Consider the following 26,684-nt stretch of genomic DNA (forward strand, 5'->3'; position numbering starts at 1 on the left):
AATGCGGAATCAAAAGACAAAACAACGGTCTCTAGAGATACAACATGGCTCTAAGACACCATTATGACCCTCAACGAGGTCACGGAACCCAAAGGAATCAAATGGGGAAGCAAAGTTTAAAAAATGAACAAGAATGAAACTAGGGGCAAAATCATCATTTCCAACTTAAAAGTGGGTGCCACCGAGCACACCATTGGAAAGACAACGAAAAATTAATAAATTTAGACTAAAGAATCACTTGATTCGAAATCCGGATGAAGAAGATATGGCTAACGGAAGAAGAAGGGGCAAAACGGTCAAAAAGTGCAAACCCTAGATCATCTAATCGGTTAGGAGACCTTCCTAACCAGTTAGGAGGCCAAAAATCATGAGAAATACACTGCCCACACTCATCTAACTGGTTACGAAACCCCTCGTAACCGTTTAGATGTGAAGGCGGCAAAATGGGTAGCAAGAAACCCTGGCAGCAGGGGTTTTTTCGGGAAAAATGGAAATTTGAGGGCCAAGATGACATTTTATGGAAAAACTCAAAGAAGAGACTCCCCTCAAAATTGAGTTTTCTATGTAAATCATGAGAAAAATTGAAAAATACACAACGCAAAATGCCCAAAATGCCCCTCCATGAAAACTGGTCCAGAGGGTCTAAAAAACTGCTAAATGGGAAAACAGAAAGCTGAACTTCGTGAACGATTTTCAGTACCAAGACGACATTTCCCGGAAAAACACAAAGAAGAAACCCCACCTAAAATCACATTTTCTATTCAACCATGTGAAAAACAGAATTTATTTCCCAAAGAAAATTCCCAGAATACCCTTAGGTCAGAATATGCAACAAAAGTGTAAAATGAGTCCGTAGGAGGCTCATTTCACCAAAGAAGAAGCTTTGCCTGGAAACGACCATGCACACAAACTTAACTTACCTAGTAAGATGTGCTACAATAGTCCATGGCCCAAAAATATGGCCGATACAAAATATGACCCCCCCAACGGCCAAAATGCCAAAAATGTAATTTGGAATAAAAACTTGGAATTCAAAACTATGAAATGACTTCAAAATACCGTTTGGCCTTTGGCCACACCTCATACATGTTAAATGAATTATAGATAACGAATTTCATACATAATACACGCTCCGGTGCAAAATAGCGTACTAAAACGCATGAATTTCATATAATCTTATTAAAGACAAAAATTAACATCCATGACATAAATGTGATTCTAAAAGAAGTTTGGCCCTTGGCCTCATGTCATATACATAAAATGAGAATCAAAAGTGTGCTTAGGCACACATTACAAGTTTCGAATCAAATATACACATTTGACAATTAAGACTACAATTGGCATTCCGAGCCAACCTTCATAAAAATGGAAGTCTTCAAGTTCACAAGTCATCCAAGCATAATGGAAGTCTCAACTTTAATTCTTGTACCTGAAATATGCCTCAGTATCGTAGGGGTGAGTAACATAAAGCTACTCGTAGGAAATGAGCATGCATCGACCTACGTTTTACAAGTTTGCATGATTTAATTATTGTGGTTCATTCCACCTAACGTCTATGTCAAATGTGAGACTTAAGGAGCATCCTAGTTACCTAAGATCATTTCTAGCATCAATCACCTCATTCATGCAATTTTAGCAACATAAGGTCATGCTTACACAAAACAACACCATAAGGGCATGTTTACACAAAGCAACAACATATAGATTCTCAAGGTTATCAACTTGAAGTCTAAAATACAACATCAACTAAATATAACAATTTAGCATAATTAGAATATCTAATACCACACATCAAGACATAAATTCTCTAGGTTATCAACTAGAAATCTAAAAGTGTGAAATCAACTAAATATGTCAATTTAGTATGGATGTACTTAACAACATCAAAATTGCCAATAGCCAAACCCACAAGTCAACAAGGTAAACATGATTATCAACTTGGAATTGAATATGAAAACAAATAGTGGAAGACTTGGACATCACGCTCGAAATTCTGCCGAGACCTCAATGGTTATTCCGGGCACTGACTCACAGGGAAGACCACCCTAAGTGCGCACTATCTCAATGACTTAGAGGACTCACGTCCCCGTACTAGAGCCAAACCCTAGCCATCTCCTCAACAATGTCCCAAGATTCCAAAATAAGCCAAATAAGTTCACAACTTATACATATTACTACTACATAGTAACAAGTTAGCAAATTAACTCCCAATAGTGCATAATAAGCATTTCATATCCATAATGCTATGAAATCACAAGCCAACAATATATTCAAATTAGAAACATACTCTCATGAATATAAATTAAACAATAATGCTCTTCAATGCATATAACACAATCAAGTGAACACATCACAAGTCAAAATCAATGCTCTTAAAATAAAAACAACTTCAAAAACATGATTAGATCCATGGATAAACAAGATAGAATTTAATTACATCAAAATAATTAAACTCTCTAGATTTCAAATCATTTCCAAATGGCCTCAATTTAATATATGATAAAAGACGTATCATGGTCATTACATATATTCACACAAAAGCTTAATTAGGTCCATGAAACCACCAAAATAGATTTTAATTAATTCTCTTAATTAAAGTCTCTAGATTTTCAAACTCAACCAAATGCTCTCAAATTAAAGTATGTTAACAAACATGCCAAAACTTAATTTAGAAGCATAATACAACTCAATTTCATGCAAGGTACGGCCATGAACTTTAATCTTTCACAAAAGATAAATATTAATTAAAAAAAACTTATTTAATTAATCCAAATTTAATATATGTTAACCAACATATTAAAATAAGATTTTCTACCATGCCACAATTTAAATCAAAGTTATATATCATCATGAATTTTAAATCTTATACAAAGAATTAAAAATCACTAACTTTCTACATTTGATACAAGGCACATATATAAGTTGTATAATCATGCTAAACACTCAATACAACACACACAAAAGCCTAAAACATTCCCTACCTCTATTTGAGATGAAATCTCAAATCCCTACCAAAATGGAACGGCTCTGAATTTGGCAAAACTTCTAGGTTTTGTCGGGGACAACACCACAAGCATGAATCCCAAGGAAGGCCCATCAAAAACACAACATGACTTCAAACCCGAACTCAAGAAATGGCCAAAACGAGATTCCAATCGGTTGGAATCGAATACCTCGCCGAGGGGAACATTAAACATAAAGGCATCACCACTTTTTAGTGAGGGGAGGAAGCTCAAAAGAAGAGAGAGAAGGTGGCAGCCATGGCTGCCATGAGATCCGGCCAAGAGAGGGGAGGGAGAGAGTGAAATCTAATTTTTCACTTAAAGGCCCCCAATTTATAGAAAAACTCAAAAAGTGCCCCAAACGGGCCCCGCCGAGTCTGAAAAAGTAAAATATGAGCAGACATGCTCAAACGGCTAAACTCTATGAACAAAAAAGATTTTAAATGAGAAAATATGAATAATGGAAGAAACGGCGTCGAAAACTGAGTCCCGAGCAGAAAGTTATGCCCAAAACAAGTTTGGCGCAAACTCGGGCCAAAAACTCTGAAATTGGAAAACATCGTCCAGGAGGAAATTCTAAGAGTCCACGTCTCGACGAAATGTGAAAATGAATCCCATACGAGGATTCAGGCTCAAAACAAGGCATTGAGCAATAACTTTCATTAATTGCACAATAGCCCCTCCGAAAAGTGAAAACTGCAAAACTGCTCCAGAATAAAAATATCTTTGATATTTTCTTAGATACCCCTGAAATAAAATATCTTCAAAATATATTTATGAAAAACACCCCAAGAAAAGAAAAAGTTTCCAAATAACTTTGCATCCATGCCTTTATGGACACCGGGAGCAACCAGAGTACCTTCTCACGAAAGTAAAGATACGTATCTCATGAAAACCACTGATAATAAAGATACGTGAAGTCAGAAACCAACTCCGAACACAAGAAGTGTGGTTACACAAACAGAGTGACAAATGAGGAAAAGACGAAATAGGGAAGACAAAAAGTGAATAGTGTCGAAAAACGAAAAATGTGAGAATGATTCGGTCCTCAAAGGAAGTTGTCAATCCACAAAAAAGAGTCTCAGAAATCACTCCAGAGCACTTGAGTCGACGCTAATCGACAAGAAACCAAACTCAGAAGGGAAAAGACAGCGGAAAAAATTTATCCGAAAAATTCGGGTCATTATAGTGTAGTTACGTACTAGATAGTAAGTGTTTGGTCTGTCAGGGACGTGTAGATTATAGTTGAGATTGATTGAAAGATGAACGAGATTCCTCGTTTGGGGTTTAGAGTGTCCTTTGAAGGATGAGTGGAGGTTGGATGTTGTTACGTTTCGGGGTCTTGTAATCGTTTTCCTTTCGGGCTTTGGAGCCTTTCATGGCTGTGTGGAGTAGACTGATGTTCGTTTTGAGTCAGGCATAGAGCCTAGTTGGTCTTATGTTATGATGAGGTGAGAGATGAGTACCCGTATTGGGTTTTAGTGGCAATGGTGTGTAATTGCTTGGTGACGTTCGGTGTCAAAGGCAATAATGTTAGTGAGTTCATGGTTTTGGGGTTTTGTGAAGTGTTCTCGGAAAGTGTGTGGTTGTGGGCCTTCTTCTTAAAGAGGGTAGATTTCGAGGATGAATTTTTTTTTAAGGAGAGTAGATTGTAGTATTTCTATTTTTCATCATTTTTCATTTTTTTTGGAATTTTTGTTGCTGCAAGGGCATTTTCGTTTTTTACCGTTTTACGTATCGGGCACTGCGAAGTGTGCCGATTGTGTTCAAGAATTGTTTGGAGCATTTCATTGAGTTCGGGACTCTTTGAAATGCAATGGTAATTATTTTAGCATTTTTCCGTTTTTCGGGCCGGACAGTCCAGTGTGGGACCCGCTACCGAAATTGTTACATGCGGGGATTTTAATTGGGTCCATTTGCATCACATATATTTTATTTAATGTGTTTTAAATGATTGTGAATTAAATGCATGTGTATAAATATATATGTGTATGGTGTCAAAAAGAAATGAAAATAAAAGAAAAAGAAAATAATTTTTAGGTGGGGCCCACTACCACTTTAAGTGGTCATGAGACCACATTTTGGTCTCTATTCTCTCATCATCTCCCGTTGGTCTCTCTCTCTTCCTCTCAAACTTCCATATTTCTTTTTCTTTCACTTCAAGGCTTTAAACCTTGATTTCTCCCTTTATTCTTGGTATTTTTAAGTGTCGTCTGCGGCAAATTAAAGCTCATGGCAAGATCTACAAGTTGATTGGAGCAATTCGTAGTTTGGTGCACTTGGGAATTTTGAGATCCAGGGCATTTAATTTGGGGTTTTTACATAATCTTGAGGTAGGGGTCTCTAATTCCTAAAGTCTTGTACATTTGTGAATTAATCTTACTTGATTAGTGTCTTAGCATGCTAAATTATGTTGATTGCTTATTAGATTGATTTGATTGTGAACATAAAATATGTAAGTATGTGTATTTAATTGAATTGTATGAAAAAACATGCTTAATTTGTTAATTTTCCATGCCATGGTGTTTATGATATTTTCTTAGAAATTTCTATGAAGAAGCATGTTAAATTGTGAAGCTAAAATTTCCTTCATTTTGATACTATTGGGAAAATATGTAGCATGCATTCATGGCATTGGGCATGAGAGAAAAAGGGAAAGTGTTTTGATATGAAAATGAAAAGGGGTTTTGGGGAGAAATTTTGAGAAATATGGTTTTAAGAAAACCCGGTCGCCGTGGAATCACCAAAGGGCCGGTGTGTTAATGTAACCTAGAGGGAACTAGGGAGATTGCCTTAGCGTGGTTGAGCTATCTGGACCCCAAATGACACCGCGGGGGTACCAAGGGTTAGGGACAGTAGCCAACCTTTCTCTTGTGTCGCTGCGGAGTCACCAAAGGACGGGCTATATTAACAGTTTGTGAAGTGATGGATGTTTTCTAAAAATGGGGAGAGAAATGTATGGCATTGCATTCATGACACGACATTTGCTTGTTTTGAATTTGGAATTGATATTGTATTTTTTCCAGTTTAGCATGACCCCATTCCCTATTGTTCTATTCAATTGTTTAGGTTTACGGGGTCACAAGAGGTGTGTCTTAGGCATCACCTACTGAGCAAATTGCTCACCCCATTTTATTAAACATTTTTCCGGGCCGGGAAAGGAGGTAGTGGACGCCGACCCCTCACAAGCTTAAGAAGGACTAGGGAATTATTTTTGCCATCTTTTGTATAATTACTACACTTTTGTAAAACCACAAAACCATAATGAAATGTATTCTTTTTGTAAGCCATGGCCATGTATTGTAAACATTTCCTTATGTTGGTATTTTGAAGGAAATTATGACTATGTAACCACTTATTGATGAATGGGAATAGAAATCGTATTTTGATCTATTTTTGAGACCATTTGATTGTGTAATACCATATTTTGTTGCTGTGAATTCGGAATTTAATTGCATAACAGGTCAGGTATAGGTTGTGTATGCATTAAGCTTAGCCAGAATGCCATGCTAGTGAGCTCAAGGTTCAGGGGCCTTGTTTCGGTCAGCTGACCCTCACCATCAGCCGACCGGAACTCCAGGTTCGGCCGACCGAACCCCCTCCATCAGCCGACCAATGGTTCTACAGTGAAAGTCCTTAAAGCTTGCATTTTTCCCCATTGTTTCAGCTGGCAGCCGATTGAACTTGCTCTGTCAGCCGACCGATGAAGGGCCATCAGCCGGCTGATCCTTCCTTTTCCACCTGTACCACTTAGACCCCTCTGTTGGGCTATTTTTCTAAAGTATTTTGAGACTAGGATCGGCTAGTAGGACGACCATGGACATAAGAAATGAATGTATGACCTAGTTGACCTCAGGTCAAGGCAAGGACCCGGTTAACGGTTCGGACCTACGGGTTCGGGTCGTTACATTGTTCATTAAGTATACAAGTCTATCTCAACCTCAATTTTCGATCTTGTTTAGTAAATGAGTAGTGTTCAAAAAGTTATGCTCATAAACACGCTCATAAACATAAGCTTATGTGGGTTTCATGAACACATAGGCTTATGTAGGCTTGTACGAGTTCGTGAATGAGTCAAAGTAATCTTAAACACAAGCTTAAATTGGGGCTAAATGACTTTTATTATTAAACGATTTGGGTCCGAACATTTCAAAATAATGATGAGTCAAGTCCGAACTTGTTACGATTTCGAGTTGAATCCAAGTTTAGCACACAAACAATTAAGCTAAGGCTAAATATATTAGAAACTCGGCTTAACTTGATTCGTTTGCCAAAATTCAAACAAAATCAGGACTCTTTTATTTTTTATTTTATTTTATTTTGAGAAAGCCATAGAGACACACACATGCTCCTCATCAACAAAATCAAGATACTTTTTTTTTGTTTTTATTTTAGGGTAAATTACACCGACACTCCCTGAGGTTAGTTTATATTTTAACTACATGAAACTTTTGGTTTTAACTTTCACTCACATCCCAAATTGCTTTTTGAACTATGACACATGTGAATTGACCCATTTACCCTCACTTTTTTTAATACAATTTAATACAAATTTTCTACAAACTAAAATGACAAAAATATCCATATGTAATACTAATATTCCAAATCACTATTTCTCTTTTCTCTTTCTCCTCTCTCTATCCATCTATCTATCTACAAAAAAAAAAAAAAAAAAAAAGGCAGCAGCTGCTACATATCACCATCGTTTCCCCTTCCACTATCATTCAATTCACCATCGCCATCACAGGTTGGTCGGAGGTTCTTATCTCGCCACCGGCGAAACCAGGATGCTTGTTCATCGTGAAAATCAGTGAAAGCAAATCACACACTCCCTCTCCTCGTCAAACTTCCAAAACACCTTCCAAACAATCACCACACCACAGACTACTCAATCATTCAAAGAATAGAAGAAAGTAAGATCATGGGCAGGCAAGAGCGAATCGAGACTGCAAACACCCAAACCCATGTTTGAGAACTGCTCGATTTGGGAACCGATTACGGCGTTGGTTATTGGCGGTGACGAGCTGTAGACTTGGTTTGGGAATGTACAATGAGATGGGTTGGCTTTTTGTTGTGTTTTACAGCTTTGGGTTTTGTTTTGGGTGGGAGCTGTGGTGATACAGGTGTTGGGTGGAGCTGTGGTGATACAGGTGTTGGGTGGAGCAGTGGTGGCAGTGGCGGGCGGCGGCGGCGGTGATGAAGGTGTAGGGTGGGGCAATGGTGGCGATGAAGGTGTAGGGTTGGGCAGTGGCGATGTGTAGTGGTTATAGAGTTATATGTTGAGGTAGTTTTGTCAAAAAAATATTCAAACCACCATTTCCAAGTTAACAATAGGTCAAATGAATAACATAGCCATTCAAAGCCTCAGAAATACTCTGACCCCACAAAAAAATGATATTTTTTTAATATATGTGTAAGTGAAGTAATAAACCACTCTTTCAAATATGAATGAAAATTAAAATTAAAACATTTATATAAATAATATATGACCCAACCTTGCGAAGTATCTCTGTAATTTACCCTTTATTTTAAGATAGTCATAAAGACACACACCTGCTCGTACTACATTACAAAGGAGGGTAACACTGACAATTCCACGAAGGAAATGCAGAGGAAATGAAATTTGAAAGGAAAAGACAAAACCAGCTGTGGGTGGAATGTACACGATCTCAAGTACAGATTTTGACTGCATCCCAAACACTTCCTTATGCCAACCACCGTAACCCGTCAAACCGCTTTGACGGGCCCGGTTCTATGATATTTCTCGCTCCGTCTTCTCTCTCTATCCCTTTCGCTGGAGCCATTAAATCTGGTTCAGATCTCTCTCTTTCTCTCTCTATCCATATATGTATACATATTTACATAATCATATATGATGTGTTGTGTTCGTACATGTCCGTATCTAAAAGTTGATTTTCATAGAGTTAGGTTTTTCATCAACTGTTATTCGTCAATTTCATCAGCAAAACTTTTCTCTCTTAGTGATGTCAATCACTGTTTGATTCATAATCTACAATCGATCACCGTATCACAATTTTAATGGAGATTGATTTGCGCGTTGGATGTCTAGGCTTGAGTGTCTGTAACTTTTTTTCTTTTTTAAATTCTAAAATTGTCCACTTCTGTTCTTAGGGTTTCTGTTAGGGTTTTTTTCTGGTACTGAGATGGTGGTGTCTGAGAGATCTTCGCCAACTCCACCACAACCGGCCGCAGCGAAGGAGTATGGTGTGACAAAGCCAATATCTCTTGCTGGGCCAACTGAGGCGGATCTTCACCGAAATGCCGAACTGAAAAAGGTAGATATTTCTTCATTTTTTCGGGAATAAGCTAGTATTTCTTATGCAAAGCTATGATTTTTCTGACTATTTTAATTTTCTGGAAGTTTTTGATCAAGTCTATGCTTTATGAGAGCAAGGAAGACTCTAAGAGCAGAGAAGATGTTATGCAGCGTATTGATCAGGTAATTGACTTGTTTGGTTGTTTGAGAAGTAGAAATGAAAGTGTATAAACCTTAATTTTACATTTATAGGTGAAAGTGTACTAATATACACATATGCATGTCGTGCTTTTGATGATTCATGTTGAAGAATTTTCGTAGTTTTGGTACAAGAATTGCTTGAAAGCAGTACACTTGGGGAAATTGTCATGGACATTGAAAGCATTGTAGTTTGGGTATAGCGTATTGCACACACACATACAGACCTTAATAAAACGTGAACTATGGAGGAAAGAAGAATATAGTATTGGCATTTTTTGGTGATCATCAAGGGAGAGTTTGTCATGGTAGAGACGCGGTCGGAGTCTACTGCTCCGTCCAGTCACCGGAGTCATTAACTCCGGTGAAATCCTCTGCTATTTTTCTTTCGCTTTTCGCTCTCTCTGTTGGGTCTGTGGTTCGTGGTTGGTGTGTATTGCTGGTCTGGTTTGGTTTTTCTTCTCTGTCATGCTGTTCGTGGTTTGGTTTGGTTTGATGATCATGTTGTGCCTCTTAAACATGATCATCAAAGGGAGAGTTTGTCATGGTAGAGACGCGGTCGGAGTCTACTGCTCCGTCCAGTCATCGGAGTCATTAACTCCGGTGAAATCCTCTGCTATTTTTCTTTCGCTTTTCGCTCTCTCTGTTGGGTCTGTGGTTCGTGGTTGGTGTGTATTGCTAGTCTGGTTTGGTTTTCTTCTCTGTCATGCGCTCGTTCTTGGAGGTTGCTAGATTGCCTCGCTTGTTCCAAGGTGGATCTGCTAGATTTGCAAATCCGTATAGAGGCCCATCTATTTTCTTGGATGATGATTCGGTACGAAGAAGAAGAGAAGACCTTCGGTCGTGTCTGGTTGGAAAATTTGATAAGGAAGTGGGTGATGGGGCTCAAATTGCTGCCTGGGCTTCGCGTGTTTGGAAGGTCTCCTCTGGTGTGATGGTCTCGTCTCTGCCGGATTCTTTATTGCTTTTCCGGTTTCCTTCCTCGACGGAAGCTTCTCGAGTTCTCAAGAGGGGTCGCCGTGACTGGGGAACGGCTTCTCTCTCTCTGGAAGCTTGGAATTTTAGGGTAGGGTGCTCGGAGGTGTTGAAAGAGCAGGGTCTGAAAAAGGTGACGCTGTACGGTCTTCCTCTCCACCTTTGGAGCCATGCTCTGTTTGTGACAGTTGGTGATCTTTGTGGTGGGTTCATTTGGGTGGATGTCGATGAAGCTTTGGATGCTGAAAGCGTCCGAATCACTGTCTCTGATGGGAAGGTTTGTCCTCCGTTTGTGTTCATTCATGATGACCAGTTCTGCTATAAAGTGTTTGTTTGGGAGGAGAAGCATCCTGAGCTTGTTCCGACGACTGATAGCCTGGAAGGCGGGGATGGTTCGCACTTGCTTAAGGAGAAAGTATGGTTGCGGTGGGAATCCATGGGGAAAAAAGGTATGGCTGAGTTCCAGGCATGGAAGGAATGGAGTGAAGACTTATGGATTCGCAATTCAGAGTGTTTTAGAAGGATTTATAATCAGAATCGCAAGGATGGGCTTTCCTTTTTGTCGGATCGCTGATGGCAGGAAGCGTCTCGGAAGTTGCAGTGGGGTGGAGGTCTCGCCGGAAATAGTCGTAGACCTTTTGCGCAGCAGCGAGATCAAACAAGACGACGAGGTGGCTTCCACGCTCAGCAGGCGCGTGGGAGGGGGAGGGTTTTAGCTTTTCCACGTGGTTGGCGCTCAGGCTTTGCCCATTCCCAATGGAGAACAACTGTTCCCACGATCTATTCAAATTCGGCTCCCCACTCAGATGGGCTTTATGGTGGTCTTGAGAATGGGGCCCTTGTTTCTAATAATGTTTTGCCTGGGTCTGTTGGCCGCTTGTTGGGCCTAATAGGCCTACTGCTAAAAGGCCTCTGTCAGATTCTTTGGAATTGGATTGTGGTGAGCAAGTCTCTTGTGAGGTGGTTGGTGGGCCGAGCGCCCATTCTTCTAGAGATGATTCTGTTGGTGGACTTTCGGGGTTGAAGAGTGGGCCGAGTTGTGGATCTGGGTTTCTGTGTAATAGGTTTGAGCCCTTGGTATCAATGAGTGATGACAGAGATTCCTGTGCTGCCGGGTTGTTATCTGCGAATGTCAAGGTTGATCGACGAGTGAAGGATCCGGTGCTGAGACGTCGGTTGCCCAAGAAGAAAATTATTCTTCCCGCTCTTCGCAAAAAGTGGTCAAGGAAAGATAAACAGAAATGGGTGGCATCTTCGCAGTCGGGGTTCGATCCGGGTATGTTTTCAGTTTCAGTTCCCTCTGACTCCTCTCCTCCTAAGTTGTGCTCTCCTTCTACTTCTTCTCCTTCTTTGGGGGGGTCGATGACTTCATTGGATCGGGTGATGGGTGGGACTGACATGGTTTCTCAATCCTTGGCACCGGTGATTGAGAAGGACTCGGTTTTGGCTGGAAGGCATGTTGGTGATTCTGGTTATAGGCTTGGTTTCTCTCGGCGAAGTGAAGGTATGGGTGAGGGAATTACGGTTTGTATTGGTCGGGATGTGAAGGTAAAGTTGGATGATGAAACAGCCTCTGTTCTATTGAAAGAGTTACGGGACCACTTGGCTTTAAAAGGCTTTCTTTCTGATTCAGGAGATGTTTTGACAGAGTAGGAGCCTGTTTCACAGTATTGTTCACATTCTTCTTCAGTTCTTGATGATTGGGAAGGAGCTGCAGGTTCATCCCTTGATGGGGACTCGGGCATGATTCCATGGGAAGATTTGGAACAAGCAGTGAATTTGGCTGTCCCTTTGGCTGTTGTTCCACCAGGGGTGAATTGGGTTAGTGACTCGACTGAGGTTGGAGTGAATGACCTTGAGGAGGAGTGGGTGAGGGAGAAGGGCTTGGAAGTGGGCCCTTTGTTGGGTGTTTCTTTTGAAGGCAGGGTGGATGAGGCGATGTGTTTGTTTAATGATGTCCTCAGTTCTCATTTTAAGGTAAAGGTGAGTGATAAGGTGGGGCGGCAGGAGGAGAGAGGGGAGACAATGTTGCAAAGTCCCAATGATGTTATCACATACGAAAGGAGGAATAGGGGGTCCAGATCTGGAGGGAGAGGTGGTGTAAGGAGGGGAGGATTTGCTTTTCCAAGTGTTTCCCTATGAAGCTATAAATTCTCTCATGGAATGTCCGGGGTCTCAATGATCCGGTTAGAAGGAAAGTGGTGAAGTCGGTTATTCGTAAAAGTAGGGGTCATGTGGTGTGTCTCCAGGAGACTAAACTGGCTTCGATGTCTGATAGGATTGTGAGGAGTCTTTGGGGGGGGGGGGGGGGGCGATTTGTGGAGTGGGTTGCTTTGGATGCTATTGGCTCCTCAGGGGGCATTTTGATCTTGTGGGACAACAGATGGGTGTCTAAAGTGGATGCTAAGGTTGGGCATTTCTCTGTTTCTTGCATTCTTGCTTTAGTTGAGGATGGAGTTCATTGGATTTTTTCGGGTGTTTATGGTCCTTCAGAGGACTGTGAGCGCCACTTGCTTTGGGAGGAATTGGGGGAGATTCGAAGTCAATGGTGTTTGCCTTGGTGTATTGGAGGGGACTTCAATGTTATTCGTTCTCCGTTTGAGAGGTTAACGGGAGGTAGGTGGACGTCTGATATGGAGGCTTTCTCGGAGTTTATTGATGAGTTTGGGCTGATTGATTTGCCCTTGGTTGGAGGTCCGTTTACTTGGTCAAGTGGCCGCTCTCCCCCTACCCTCTCTCGGATTGACAGATTCTTGGTGTCAGGGGAGTGGGAGGAGAGGTTCTCTGATGTTGTCCAGATTACTTTAGCACGTCCTATCTCTGACCATGTTCCGTTGATGTTAGATTGTGGGGGACTGTGTAGTAGACGTTCTCCTTTCAGATTCGAGAATATGTGGCTGCGGGCTGAGGGCTTTCTGGAGAGGGTCCGTCTTTGGTGGGAGGGGTATGGTGTGGCTGGCACCCCTAGTCATGTGCTCGCAGGCAAATTGCGTCTTTTAAAGGTGAACCTTAAAACTTGGAATAAAGAGGTCTTTGGGAATCTGGAATGGAGGAAAAATCGGGTCTTAGCTGAGATTGCGGCTATTGACCGGATGGAGGGTCAAGGGGATTTGGTGGAGGCTTTGAAGATTAGGAGGGCGGAGTGTAAGGCGGAGTTTACTGAGATTGCAATCATGGAGGAGATCTCGTGGAGGTAAAAATCTCGAGCCTTGTGGCTTAAGGAGGGAGATAGAAATACTAAATTTTTCCACAGATTGGCCAATGCTCATAGAAGAGGCAATCACATAGGGAGGATTCGGGTTGAAGGGGTTGTTTTTTGTAAGGAAGAAGAGATCTGCAAAGAATTTTCAGAGTTCTTTGAGAAGTTGTTCACAGAGACTGTTGAGTGGAGACCTTTGCTTGAGGGGTTACAGTTTGACTCTATTTTTGAGGAGGAGTGCTTGGGTTTGGAGTTGCCTTTTTCTGAGGAGGAAGTTCTGTTTGCTTTGAAGAGTTGTAATGGGGATAAAGCCCCAGGTCCCGATGGTTTTACCAAGAAATTTCTTTTGGAGTGTTGGGAGGTGGTTAAAGGGGAGGTGATGGGCACTCTTCATGCTTTCCATTCTCGGGGTTCGTTTGAGAAAAACTTGAATGCCACGTTCATTACCCTTATTCCGAAAAAAGGGGGGGCGTTGGATGTTAGGGACTTTCGCCCTATTAGTTTGGTGGGTTGTATCTATAAGTTGATAGCCAAGGTGATAGCTTCTAGACTGAGGAAAGTTATGGATGGCATCATTTCGGATTCTCAAAATGCTTTTGTCGGTGGTCGTCAGATTTTGGATTCAGTTCTTATTGCAAGCGAGTGTGTGGACTCCAGACTGCGTAGTGGGGTCCCAGGTGTTCTGTGTAAGCTGGACATAGAGAAGGCATATGACCATGTGAGTTGGAGCTTCCTTCTTTATCTGATGGAGAGGATGGGGTTCGGTGATAGGTGGAGGAGATGGATTCACTTTTGCATTTCCAGTGCTCGGTTTTCGATTCTTGTTAATGGTGTTCCTTCCGGTTTTTTCTCTAGCTCAAGGGGCTTGAGACAAGGGGATCCTCTCTCTCCCTTCTTGTTCTTATTTGTGATGGAGGCCCTTAGTAGATTGATGAGAAAGGCTTCAGATTTGGGTTTTTTGAGGGGCTTCCGGGTGGGCAGGGATGTTGCTTCTCAGTTGGAGATCTCTCATTTGATGTTTGCTGATGATACTTTAGTTCTTTGTGATGCGAATGTGTCCCAGATTAGATATTTGAGATGTATTTTGATTTGGTTTCAAGTTGTCTCCGGCCTTAAGGTGAATGTGGGCAAGAGTGTTTTGGTGCCGGTTGGGGAGGTCCCTGAGATTGAGATGTTTGCTGACATTCTTGGTTGTAGGACTGGGTCATTTCCCATTTCTTACTTAGGTTTGCCTCTGGGTGCTCCTTCGAGATGTGTAGGAATTTGGGACCCAGTGGTGGACAGATTTGAAAGAAGGCTAGCGGGTTGGAAGAAGCAGTATCTTTCCAAGGGCGGCAGGGTCACTCTGATTAAGAGCACCCTCTCTTGCCTCCCCACTTACTTTATCTCTCTTTTTCAAATTCCCTCTTCAGTTGCGGAGAGGATTGAGAGGTTGCAGCGTAATTTTCTTTGGGGAGGTAGAGCTGAAGAGTTTAAGTTCCATTTGGTGCGATGGGATCAGGTTTGCAGGCCTATTCGGAATGGTGGGTTGGGTCTCCGTAGATTGGTGCCATTTAATAAGGCCCTTCTCGGGAAATGGTTGTGGAGATTTGGTGTGGAGAGACGTTGGCTTTGGAGGAGGGTTGTGGCGTGTCGTTTTGGGGAATTGAGAGGAGGGTGGAGTTCCTTGGAAGTGCGGGATCCTCGGGGGGTAGGGGTCTGGAAAGTGATTCGGAAGGGTTGGGATGAATTCTCTAAACACATTCGATTTCGTCTTAGAGATAGGAGGAGGATTTGCTTCTGGGAGGATGTGTGGTGTGGAGATGTTCCTCTCGCTCTCGCTTTTCTTCAGCTTTACAGGATTGCTTCGGATAGGCAGGCCATGGTGGTCAACTGTTATCATCTTGATAATGGGAGACTGGTTTGAGATGTTCGTTTCAGGCGTCACTTTCAGGATTGGGAGATCGAGGAGGTCATTCGCTTCTTGGAGCTGCTTTATCGCCAAAGGATTGTGGAGGAGGATTCGGATTGTTGGTCTTGGGTAGCAAACTCTCATGGGCGTTTTGAGGTGAGGTCCTTCTTCAAGTGTATCTCATTTGATCCTGATGTTCGTTTTCCTTGGAAGTCTGTTTGGCGCTCCAAGGCTCCTCTCAAGGTGGCTTTCTTTGTGTGGTCTTCGGTTATGGGTAAGATCCTAACCCAGGATAATTTGCGAAGGAGAAGCCAAGTGGTGATCAATCGTTGTTTTATGTGCCTTCGTAATGAGGAATCAGTGGATCACCTTCTCATTCATTGCTATGTGGCTAGAGAGTGTTGGGATTTGATGCTTGGCTTATTTGGGCTTTATTGGGTTATGCCTAGATCTACAAGAGGGTTGATTGAGGCTTGGAGAGGTTGCCCTGTGGGGACTCACAGTCAGGATGTGTGGAGGGCTACACCGCTTTGTGTATGGTGGTGCATTTGGCTTGAAAGGAATATGAGATATTTTGAAGGAAAGGCGATGTCGATTTCGGTGCTTAAATTCTCGATTATTTTCACTTTTTTTTGTTGGGTTTTAGGGAGAGATCATAGATCTTTGAAGGAAATTGTTGATTTTTTGGCCTCTTTGAAGGATTGAGTGGCCTTTTTGTATTGTTCTTGGGTTCCACTCCCCCCTGGAGTGTTTTTTTTTTAAATTTTTATTTATTTATCAAAAAAAAAATTTTTTGGTGAGTTTTGAAAGAATAGTATTCATTTTTAGAATATATAAATACTGTAAACAATTGGAAAATTCATTTGGTTATCATTTTTCTTTTTTTAAATTTTGTCTATGAAAACCGAGTTAAAAAAGGCTTGTTCTCAATGACTAGTCTTTTTGTAGTTCCCTAAAGATTGTTTCCAATAATTGAACCAAGTAGCCCTTTTTAATGCATTAGTTTTTAGCTTCGATTTGAATACTTACTCAAGAGTTATTGTTTTTTTGAAAGTGAAGTTTAATGGTAATTGGAAAAAATTTCATAATGATCCCTCGTGTTTGTTAGGTCCCTAAAAAGAAATGGAAATGGGTGGCACCCACAAAAGTAGGAGTTTAACTTGGCTCAGTATGGTGATATAATTATTATTTTCTATTAGAAAAAGACAAATTTGATAGGCAATTAATTATGTAAAAAGGTGGACATCATGTCCTACCATCAAAGTAAAATAATTTAATAGGACTATCCCCAAACAAAAACTTAATCAAAATCAAGTGGGTGGTGATGACCGGACGCTTAAGGATTGTTTCCCTCATCTTAGCCAGGATGTTTGCTCTCATTTCCTGACCTGTAGATCCAATAAGGAACCATGCACGACAGTCTCTGTCTTATCAAATGATTGTAATTTTCAGCACTTTTTTTTTTTTTGCTTTTTTTTTTTTTTTTTTCTTTTTTTTTCCTTCTTTGGCTTAGTTTTTTTAATTAAAGATTGCCTCTTAAGTGATGGCTTGCATCCAAAAAGCAAGCTCTTTAAGCTTTGAAGCACACTTAAGATATCCACATTAATAGCATTTGCTTGATGGGTGCACTATAAATAGCATAATATATCCTTCGGTGTGATCTCTAAACCTGACATTGTCAACTTTGCTTGGAACTTTTGATATCAAGTTTAGAACTTTAATGATTCCAGTAGGAGAAGTTTATTACACCTCTTTCCCATGTCCGCTATTCCCTTTTTTGGATGTCCCAAATTAGTTGTCTCCTTAAAAAAGTCAAAGCAAATAAATGTTATCTTTCTATCATTGTTCTTTTTGTTTTCAAAAAAATTCAAACTTGGTAACTATACATATTTAAACTAAAAAGGACAAGTTAGTAATTTTAAAAGGAGACCATGCATTTATTGCATGTCCCCTTAAAAACTTCTAATTATAAACATGGACATCTAATATGGGATGGAGGGAGTATAAACTTAGGACTTAGCCTTTTTATTACCATATAAAGAGTACAATCAAGCTCTTTGAATTAATATAAAGGCACCTTCTTTTTTGTTGGATAATATCCATTAAAGGGTTCCAAAGGCGTCCAACCTATGCACAGATGCGTTTACACCGCCAAAATCAACCTATAAAAACATATATATTTATCTCCCCTGTAAATATATGCAAATAGAGCAATCACCATTTCTATCTCCTTTTGCATTACCCACATGAAAACCAATCCTCTCCTCCCTCTGTAGGCATAATGTAATTTGGTGCAATGGCCTCAATTTTAATTCAAGTCTAAATAAATTTATATATGTCTCCTCTAAAGGACTATTCCCATGTCAATGGTTATACCTAAATTTCACCCTTTGTCCATTTCTCGTAACAAACATAATATATTTTGAGAACTCTCAGCTGCCGCCTTTTCTTCTTTATTTTTAATACTCTTCTAAAGATCCACCCTATGAGAGGAGCGAACTTCACTCTCAGCCAATAACCTCTACCACTATCACATACTTCCTCTCCATCGCTATTCTCCAGGAAGCATTCCTTTCCTCCATGTATCTTCCTAATTGTTTCCCAGAAGGGCTTGGTAAAAAGTCTCAGATTTTTTTTTTTGATAAGTAAAAAGTCTCAGATTTTTCATGCCCTATCCCACGTTTTTAAATGGAAAATGTGTCTTTTCTTTCTTTCTTTCTTTCTTATTTCCCTGAAAAAATGGTGTTTGAACTCATCCCTTATTGCTATCGTTAATTGTCCCTATAAATTTTTTATAACCTATTCTCTGTTAGGGGTTGAACTATAGAGATAAACATAAAATACAAGGGGAAGTTTGAGAAGAGTACTTTTTTAAGTGCGAGTCTAACTTATTTCGAAAGATATTGCCATATCGCCTCATCAGTCTTGCCAAACTCCTCTCAACCCACTCTTTCATGTCTAGTTGCTCTCAAACAGCTTTATCATGTTGTCCTTGATTTGAAGGAAGAAAGCCAAGTTATGACATAGGTAGAGTTCCCAACCTAGTTTCCAAAGTGTCCGCTAGATTGGCTACTTTAATCACCTCCCTTATCTGGATCAATTAATTCTTTTACAAATTAGTTCTTAAGCCCTTGCTTACTTTAAAGCATTAAAGAATGCATTAGTTACTCTTCCTTTACCTCAGAGAAAATAATGGTTTCATATGAAAATAATAGATGTGAAGCCGAGAGGTGGGGTTACCTTAACTACAGTATCCTCAAAATCTTTGAACAAACCTCTCTCCACCACCCTTGGCTCCATTTTGCCAAAAGCCTCCATCGCCATGTCGAATAAAGAGGGACATGAAATATCCTATTCAAGGAATTGTGAGCTACTAAAAATCTAGTTGTTGTGCCATTAATTAGGGTGGGATATCAAGTGTATGGGTAGATGCTACTCATTGGTCACGTGGCTCTTTAATGGGCTTTTTAATAGAAGCAATCCACTTGTCAAGCCACTTGGCCACATGGCTCACTAAACCTTGAGGATTGAAGAATCTTGTACTTCTCTTTCCTCGAGAAGTTCTTTCACGCAGATAAACCTTGAGGATTGAAGAAGGGTTCAATGATTTCTTCCCCACAGATAAACCTTGAAGAAAGCCCCCGAGTTTTTCCCTACAAATAAGCTTCGATTAGCTACACCAGGCAGAAGTTTGCCCTTATCTTTATACTCATTTTTTAACAATATTTTATGTCTTTTACATAGGTTTGCATTGTCTTACTCTCTATCCACTTTCTCATTTTATTTTATTTTTTTCTGGGAATTTTTCATAATTATGTGGAAAAGAGTTCCACAATGCTTCATTGTGTCATTGTGATTGAATGTATACATAACTTTACAACTTCACTACCCTTGATGAGGTGTTACGTTCCTCTCTATTTTTGCAGTCAATAATTATCATGTTTGACAGACTCCATTTGTTGCTTTTCTAGTTGATCTAATAGTTGCTTATTTGTAGGTGATTTGTTCAATAACCATTTATTTTTAGATGCATTATTCCTTATGAATCAAATGGTTGTGACCAAGATAATTATGTATTGTAGATTGTAAAATATTGGGTGAAGCAGTTAACTCGCCAGAGAGGGTACACAGATCAAATGGTGGAAGATGCAAATGCTGTCATATTTACTTTTGGGTCATATCGGCTGGGGGTAAGTATAAGCCTGCAATGCTTCTCTCTCTGTTTGATTTAAGAGAACCTCTTTTTGCTCTGGATTTCCCTCTTTGGTCTCCACTGGGTGGATCTTACAATTTTAGGGAGTTTAAATTGTCCATATCACGTGAGCTTTGCGTATGAGGCATCACAAAGTGATGCTTTTCATGTTCTGGTTGAGGATTGTTCAAGATGTTGGTCTCATGGGAGTCAGAATGCAACACTATTCTCAGTTGCTCGGCTATTTGGTGTATGTAAATTTGGAAATCATTAAAATGCAAACTTTTGCAAGAGTTTCTTCATAATTATTATGACATAATAATAATAATAATAAAAAGATGAAAATTTCTAATGAATGCCAAAAGAATAGTCATATCAAGCCACTCAGAACAGTGTATCACTTAGAATTATCTGGAATCAGTGTTGTCAAAGGTGCGCCTAGGCGCTAGGCTCATAAAGGCACAAGACTTGCTCCTGTTCTGTGCCCCAGGAGTGCCTTTGACAACATTTGCGCCTTTTATATGGAAGATGAATACTTTAATGGTAATTTATTTTTTTCCATTGTGCACCTCATTTCACTTAGGCACACGCCTTGCCTTGCGCCTAGGCTCCAGAGGACCCCTAGCACCTTAGTGCGGCTTGGGCCTTCGATAACACTATCTGGAACGGTATGAGAGTTCAAATTATTTGGTAACAATTTTTATTGTTTTCTTGGCCTCTCTGAAGGTCTAAGGCGCCCTTTGGCCCTTTTGTTTCCTTTTGTTTCTTTGGGCTTCGCTCCCCTTTTGAGTGTTTTTAATAAAATCTTACTTATCAAAAAAAAAAAAATTTATTTGGTAACCATTTGAAAATTTGGAGAGCTTACCATAATAAATTTCCAAATTTACTGTTCGAAAAACAAGGAGATTTTTTCTATTCTACCGAGCATATGAATCTTGGTTGAGAATCTTGGTTGTGGTAATTTTAGGGCTGGACCAACTTGCATGCTACAGAGTTAAAATTTCAGGTTGATATTAGGTTTCTTTAATTGATTTGGACCTCATAATTTAAAGTTTTAATCATAAGGTAGTGATGGCATTGTATTTTGAACTTTTTTTTTTCTTTTTCTTTTTGTTTGATAACTGAGATGCACTCATGTCCTAACTGGAATTTGAATCCTGCATTTCCCCTTTTGGGGACTGCAGGAGATACCACTCAAGCTAGCAACTGGTGGTTTGGTTTTAGATTTTGGTGTTTGAGAGGAATAACCAGGCAAGCTTGTCAAAAACAGAGAGAAAAAAAGAAAGAAAAAAAAGAAAAGGAAAAGATGTTACATAGGAGATGGAGTAGAATTTGAAATCTTGTGATGGGAATAGTGTTGACTTTTGGAGTTTCAAGATGCTATCGAGAAGAATTAAGCAACATAATCCACATCCAGGTCTTGGCCTTGCACTTATTTAGTTGCTGAGAACTAATAGAAGGGATTGGTCTAAGTGTGGCAGTTTAGAAGGATCACTATAAAGGTATTGTCAACGAAGAAAACAATATACTGGAGATGGAGTAGGAGCTAAAATCATGTTTGATGGATGTAGTGTTGACATGGAATTCTGAGATGGAAGTTTTATAGCAGCCAAAAAGAATGCAAGAATTCCTTACTTCTTTAATTTCTGACTTTTGTAATACTTATTTTTATATTGTTTCCAAATTTCATATACCATCGCTGAATGAGTTTCTTTCTAGATATGGGGAGATATAGCAACAAATTATTCTGTTGACAGGTACATGGGCCGGGGTCTGACATGGACACCTTGTGTGTTGGGCCGTCTTATGTGAACCGAGAGGTGCATAATAAATGTCTTCTGATTCATTTTGATTAGTTTTGATGAATCTGCAAGTATCATTCTTGAAGATTTACTCTTTTTTTATTTTTTGAAAAGATTTACTCAATGTTTGTATTCTCCTCCAGGAAGATTTCTTTATTGTTTTGCATGATATTCTAGCTGAAATGGAAGAGGTTACTGAACTTCAGCCGGTTCCAGATGCTCATGTCCCAGTAATGAAGTTCAAATTTCAGGGAATATCAATCGATCTCCTTTATGCAAGTATATCCCTTTTGGTTATACCAGAAGTAAGTGCAGACAAGTTTTTGAGTTTGTAGCCTTTGTTTTGTTATTTGAATTTCAGTACTGTTGTATATGTTATATTTAAATGTTAAATGATTGTACTCTGCTCAAGCTTATATGAAATTTTTGCTATTGCCTTTATTTTTTACATAGTGGGGCTTGTGTATGATCTGGCACTCAGCTTGCATGGAAAAATTGTAGTCATTTGACAATACATTGTTCAGTAAATGATATGTGAGGATATCTCAGCAAAGCATTCTCTCAACTACTAAATGATCTATAAGCATATTGACCGTTAAAAACTTTTCAGACAATTCAGACGCACCAGTTAGCAACTAGCCTCCATTGATTCTGTAAACTGTATAAAGTTAATTCTTATTGGCGGTTTATTCTTCTTTTGCTTCGGCCTTTATAGAAACTTTTTTAATTTAACACCACTATTTAAATCTTACCTCCGATGCTCGAGTTTCAGTGGTTCTTTTCTTGTTCTTTCATTATTATCTTCCTTATTTCTTTTCTGCATGCCACATCATAGCCTGAGAAGCTATTTGGAGGACAAAGTGAATGAGGAGTTTGTAGTCCTAAATATTGGTTGAATGATTAGCGTGGGATGTGAAAAAAAATTGATGGAGACAATTTCAGATCTGATATCTTACTTCCAGTTCATATTGTTGGTGTATGATTCCAGTAATACTGTGCTTCTTACTTTATATTAATTTATTTTAACTTTCTTATATATATATATATATATATATATATATATTCGAGGTTCTGATCCATTTTTCTCTCTGGCTGATATATTATTGTTGCGGAACTAACTTGTTTGCAGGATTTGGACATCTCACATGGGTCTGTTCTGTATGATGTGGATGAGCAAACTGTTCGAAGTCTTAATGGATGCAGGGTTGCAGATCAAATTCTTAAACTTGTTCCAAATATTGAGGTGAACATATTACCTGCTTTATTTTGACTTATCTAGCAATCTGATTGATTTTACAGCTCTTTAACCCTTTCAAAAAATGTAGCACTTCCGCACGACTCTCAGATGTTTAAAGTTTTGGGCTAAAAGGCGCGGTGTTTATTCAAATGTAAGATGGGATCCTTCAGGTTTACTTTTTTCCTTCTGTTATTATATCAATCTCAGCTTATGGTTCTCATGTTCTTTCTCTTTCCCCGTCGTCTATAGGTTACTGGATTTCTTGGCGGTGTAAATTGGGCTCTTTTGGTTGCTAGGATATGCCAGCTTTATCCCAATGCTATTCCTAGTATGCTGGTTTCCAGATTCTTCAGAGTCTATACACAGTGGCGTTGGCCAAATCCTGTGATGCTTTGCTTGATAGAAGAGGATGAACTTGGGTTTCCCGTCTGGGATCCTCGAAAAAATCCTCGGGACCGAACTCATCATATGCCAATTATAACTCCCGCATACCCTTGTATGAACTCTAGCTACAATGTCTCAACAAGTACTCTGCGGGTAATGATGGATCAATTTCACCATGGAAACAGCATCTGTGAGGTAAGGTCAAAAGGGATATTCTTCCTCTTTTCTATTTTTTGGTTAGGTAAGTACTTACACACACATTTCACAAATTGCCCACTATGGGGCTTGAACCCCACCTTCCCTTTGAGGGAGGAGAGGTTATACCATTGGGCTACTGGCTCACTGGTCTCCGTTATCTGTTTTTTGTTTAATTACTGATGCCCCTGCGGTTTTTTTTTTTTTTTTTTTGATGAATCCAGGAGATAGAGTTGAACAAAGCCCAGTGGAATTCTTTTTTTGAGCCTTACCTGTTTTTTGAGGCATACAAAAACTATTTGCAGATTGACATAATTGCTGCAGATGCAGATGATTTGTTAGCTTGGAGAGGCTGGGTGGAATCGCGGCTCAGACAGCTCACACTGAAGGTAATATTTATGTTTATCTGGTCTATCATTAACTAAGTTACTTATGCATGATAGTTTGTCTGGAGGGTATGACAATGAGAGAGAAATTGTTATTCCCTTATTTCTGCTTTCTTTTAATCACTTTGCAGATAGAAAGGGACACGTATGGGATGTTGCAGTGCCATCCTTATCCAAATGAGTATACAGACACATCCAAGCCATGCCCCCATTGTTCTTTTTTCATGGGCTTGCAGAGGAAACAGGGAGTGAGAGTTCAGGAAGGCCAGCAATTTGATATACGCGGAACAGTTGACGAGTTTAGACAAGATGTAAACATGTATATGTTTTGGAAACATGGGATGGATATCTATGTTTCTCATGTTCGAAGGAAGCAAATTCCGGCATATGTTTTTCCTGATGGGTATAAACGACCACGACCATCAAGGCATACAAGCCAAGGGGTTGATAGAAGTCCTGGAGTTGATGCTGAAGGCTGCAGGTCAAGATCAGAAGGGCACCCCAAGAGGAAACATGGTCCTGAAATGGAAGATGTGAAGGCAGAAAAACGAGGGAAGCGAAACTCTATTAGCCCACAACGGCTTGATTCGGTTTCTTCTGCCTTCAGTGAGGAGGTTAAATTACAGCACTTGGTGGCTGGGAATGTGGATAGCAATTTAGAGAATAGGTCATCTAGTGGGCTAGTAGAGAGTGAAAGAGGTAATGTTGTGTGTGATGTGCAAAAATTGGGAGAAACTGATGATCAGAAATCCGTCACCCCGAATGAATGTAATTCCTTAAATGCATGTGATACATCAGGAGTTTGGAATGAGGTAAAGCCAAATGAACCTGTGGCAGAACCCCCTCCTAGCAAAGAGCTGTTCGCTCCATGTGAAGTTAAGACTCAGTTTAATTTAAAGGTTAGACTAAAGGAGGATAAAGTTGAAGATCCGGCTTTAACTGATGCTGAGACTGGAAATGCTAGGAGACTGCCGAATGAGATGGAGATGGTTTTTGGCGGGGATGGAGAGCTACTAAAACCATGTAAGCAGACAGCAGGGTCAGAAAATGACAGAAGTGTTCTTGGATCAGATTCCAGCATGCAGAACCTCAATTGCGAGGTGAGTTTTTCCGCTTGAGGATTTTGGGTTAGCAAATGACAACGAGAATACCTAAAGTTTTGAAGATAGTGAGAACTAGGAATCCTTGCAGGGTGCTGTGTGTGCAGCAGATTCAGACTCACTACTGGGAAATGGGTGTCTAAATGGGAACGGAATATGTGAAAACAACTTGATGGAAGAATTGAAGGTTGTGAATCTAAGCTACTTGATCTCCCCCCCTCCCCCCCCTGCTACATATATAATTTTTCCCCTTCTGTTGCATTTATTATAGTTGTGTGTGATATATATTCTATTCCCTTTTTCGTGTCCAATTATTTATTTATTTATTTTTATGGTGGGTCATTGTGGCAGACACACTGGCCTTTCTTTAGATTTTTTTTTTGGAAAAATCTTAAAGCAGGGTACTTAGATTTAATGAAGTATGTCGAGCACTTATATACGGCCTTCAAGTAGAAGACTGACAGCCAACAATCAATGTATAAACCGACCCTTGGGGCTGAATCTAGATGGCTTGGGTTGTGCGCCACCATACAGATCTGTCAGATCAACAAGTCCTGAAACTGAACTCATCCCCCAAACCTCTCCCTAAGCTTGGGAAGGATACCTAAAGCCCTCCTATTTAAGGGAATACATATTATGGCCCCAGAACCAAAGGTAGAATAAAGGACTTCGTGGTGAAGGATAATTGGATGATTTTGGAATAGAGGATCTTATGCTGAATGAGAAGGATAATCAGATGTTTTTCGACGTTGTCTAATCTTTATTTTTTATATGTTTTCTGTTAACTGACTGCAACTTTTATATAATCAGGTGTTCCATTATCATTTGATCATTGTAACTTTTTCCTCAGACAATCTCTTAACTGGTGCATATGTCGTGGTTGGGTCCTTCACCACTATACGTGCTACAGCTGCAGTTACTGTGCTTAAGAACCCGACCATGTTTTGTGTCCAAGGCTTGGATACATGATCCTCCTTTCTCCATCTATTTCCTAGTTATTATTTATTTTTTGAATTTTAAACCTTCTGTTTTTTTCTCTTGTTTTATGTAGCCAAATACTGCCCTTGGGACGGTAGAAGCTCAGGATGGGCTAGTTCTGAATCTGTGCAGAAGTCGGTCTTAAGGCACGTGTTTTTTAGCCTTAAATTCTGTGTATGATTGATCTTATCTTTATACTGCCGTGTTTGGTTGTTTGCGTGGCTTTCTTTTTAGCAGGTTGAGCCTGAAATCAACTGCGTAGAAGTTGGGAAATGAATTATCCTATGAACTGTTGCTGTGGAAGGAGAGGACCAACACCTTGGACGGGAAGCTTTCGTCATGGTCTTTAAGGTGCACACATTTGTGTCATCTTACAGACTGGGGAGCAAGAGCAATGGAGAGAATTGTGCATAACCGGACCTTTTAGTAAATACCGTTCTGGTGGTGTATTATGCTGTCTTAGAAGTTGTTTTAGCCATCTGTACCAAGGACTGAAAGTAAAAAGGAAAAAAAAAACAAAAAACAAAAAACAAAAAACGAAAGAAAAAGAAAAAAAACTTGTGATCCTTTGAACTTTGAAGTTGCTACATGAAAGGAAGCTTGGTGCTTTCTAGACTTGGCAGCGTGTTATTTTAGTAGCTTTTCTTCTTGTTATTGTGCATATGAGGTCATCCAGCCATCTGTTCTAGATAAGACTCAGTGAGTGGTGTGGTTTGAGTTGCAAGGGATGTGCTTTTTCATCTGTTTTACTATGTCACCTGTGGTAGTCGGTACACATATGCTTTGGTAATGCAGTTCTTCCCTCTCCCCCCCTCCCACACACCGCCCAACTCTCTCTCTCATGCATGGATCAAACTTCTTTTAAGAC

The 26,684-nt window shown here is 39.9% G+C and overlaps 1 protein-coding gene across 6 annotated transcripts; it reads left to right on the forward strand.

The window, feature by feature from the left end:
• Window positions 1-8,591: 8,591 nt before the first annotated feature.
• Window positions 8,592-26,477, forward strand: LOC132303752 (nuclear poly(A) polymerase 4-like). Of its 6 annotated transcripts, none has more exons than XM_059801150.1 (14): window positions 8,592-8,814; window positions 9,135-9,298; window positions 9,385-9,462; window positions 19,625-19,732; window positions 21,492-21,554; window positions 21,680-21,841; window positions 22,666-22,779; window positions 22,862-22,924; window positions 23,023-23,352; window positions 23,577-23,741; window positions 23,870-24,838; window positions 24,918-25,025; window positions 25,890-25,962; window positions 26,051-26,477. In XM_059801150.1, the coding sequence occupies exons 1-13, from the start codon at window positions 8,619-8,621 to the stop codon at window positions 25,959-25,961; spliced, it is 2,592 nt and encodes an 863-aa protein (XP_059657133.1). In that variant the 5' UTR covers window positions 8,592-8,618; the 3' UTR covers window position 25,962; window positions 26,051-26,477. The 6 variants fall into 6 exon arrangements, with proteins under 6 accessions (XP_059657133.1, XP_059657132.1, XP_059657130.1 ...); XM_059801149.1 differs by having other exon boundaries at window positions 26,054-26,477; XM_059801147.1 differs by having other exon boundaries at window positions 25,649-26,477.
• The last annotated feature ends 207 nt before the right edge of the window (window positions 26,478-26,684 follow it).

This window comes from Cornus florida, unplaced genomic scaffold (genome assembly GCF_030987335.1).
Source record: "Cornus florida cultivar Cherokee Brave unplaced genomic scaffold, ASM3098733v1 CherokeeBrave_3.0.0_Hap2_Chr04, whole genome shotgun sequence".
NCBI lineage: Eukaryota > Viridiplantae > Streptophyta > Magnoliopsida > Cornales > Cornaceae > Cornus > Cornus florida.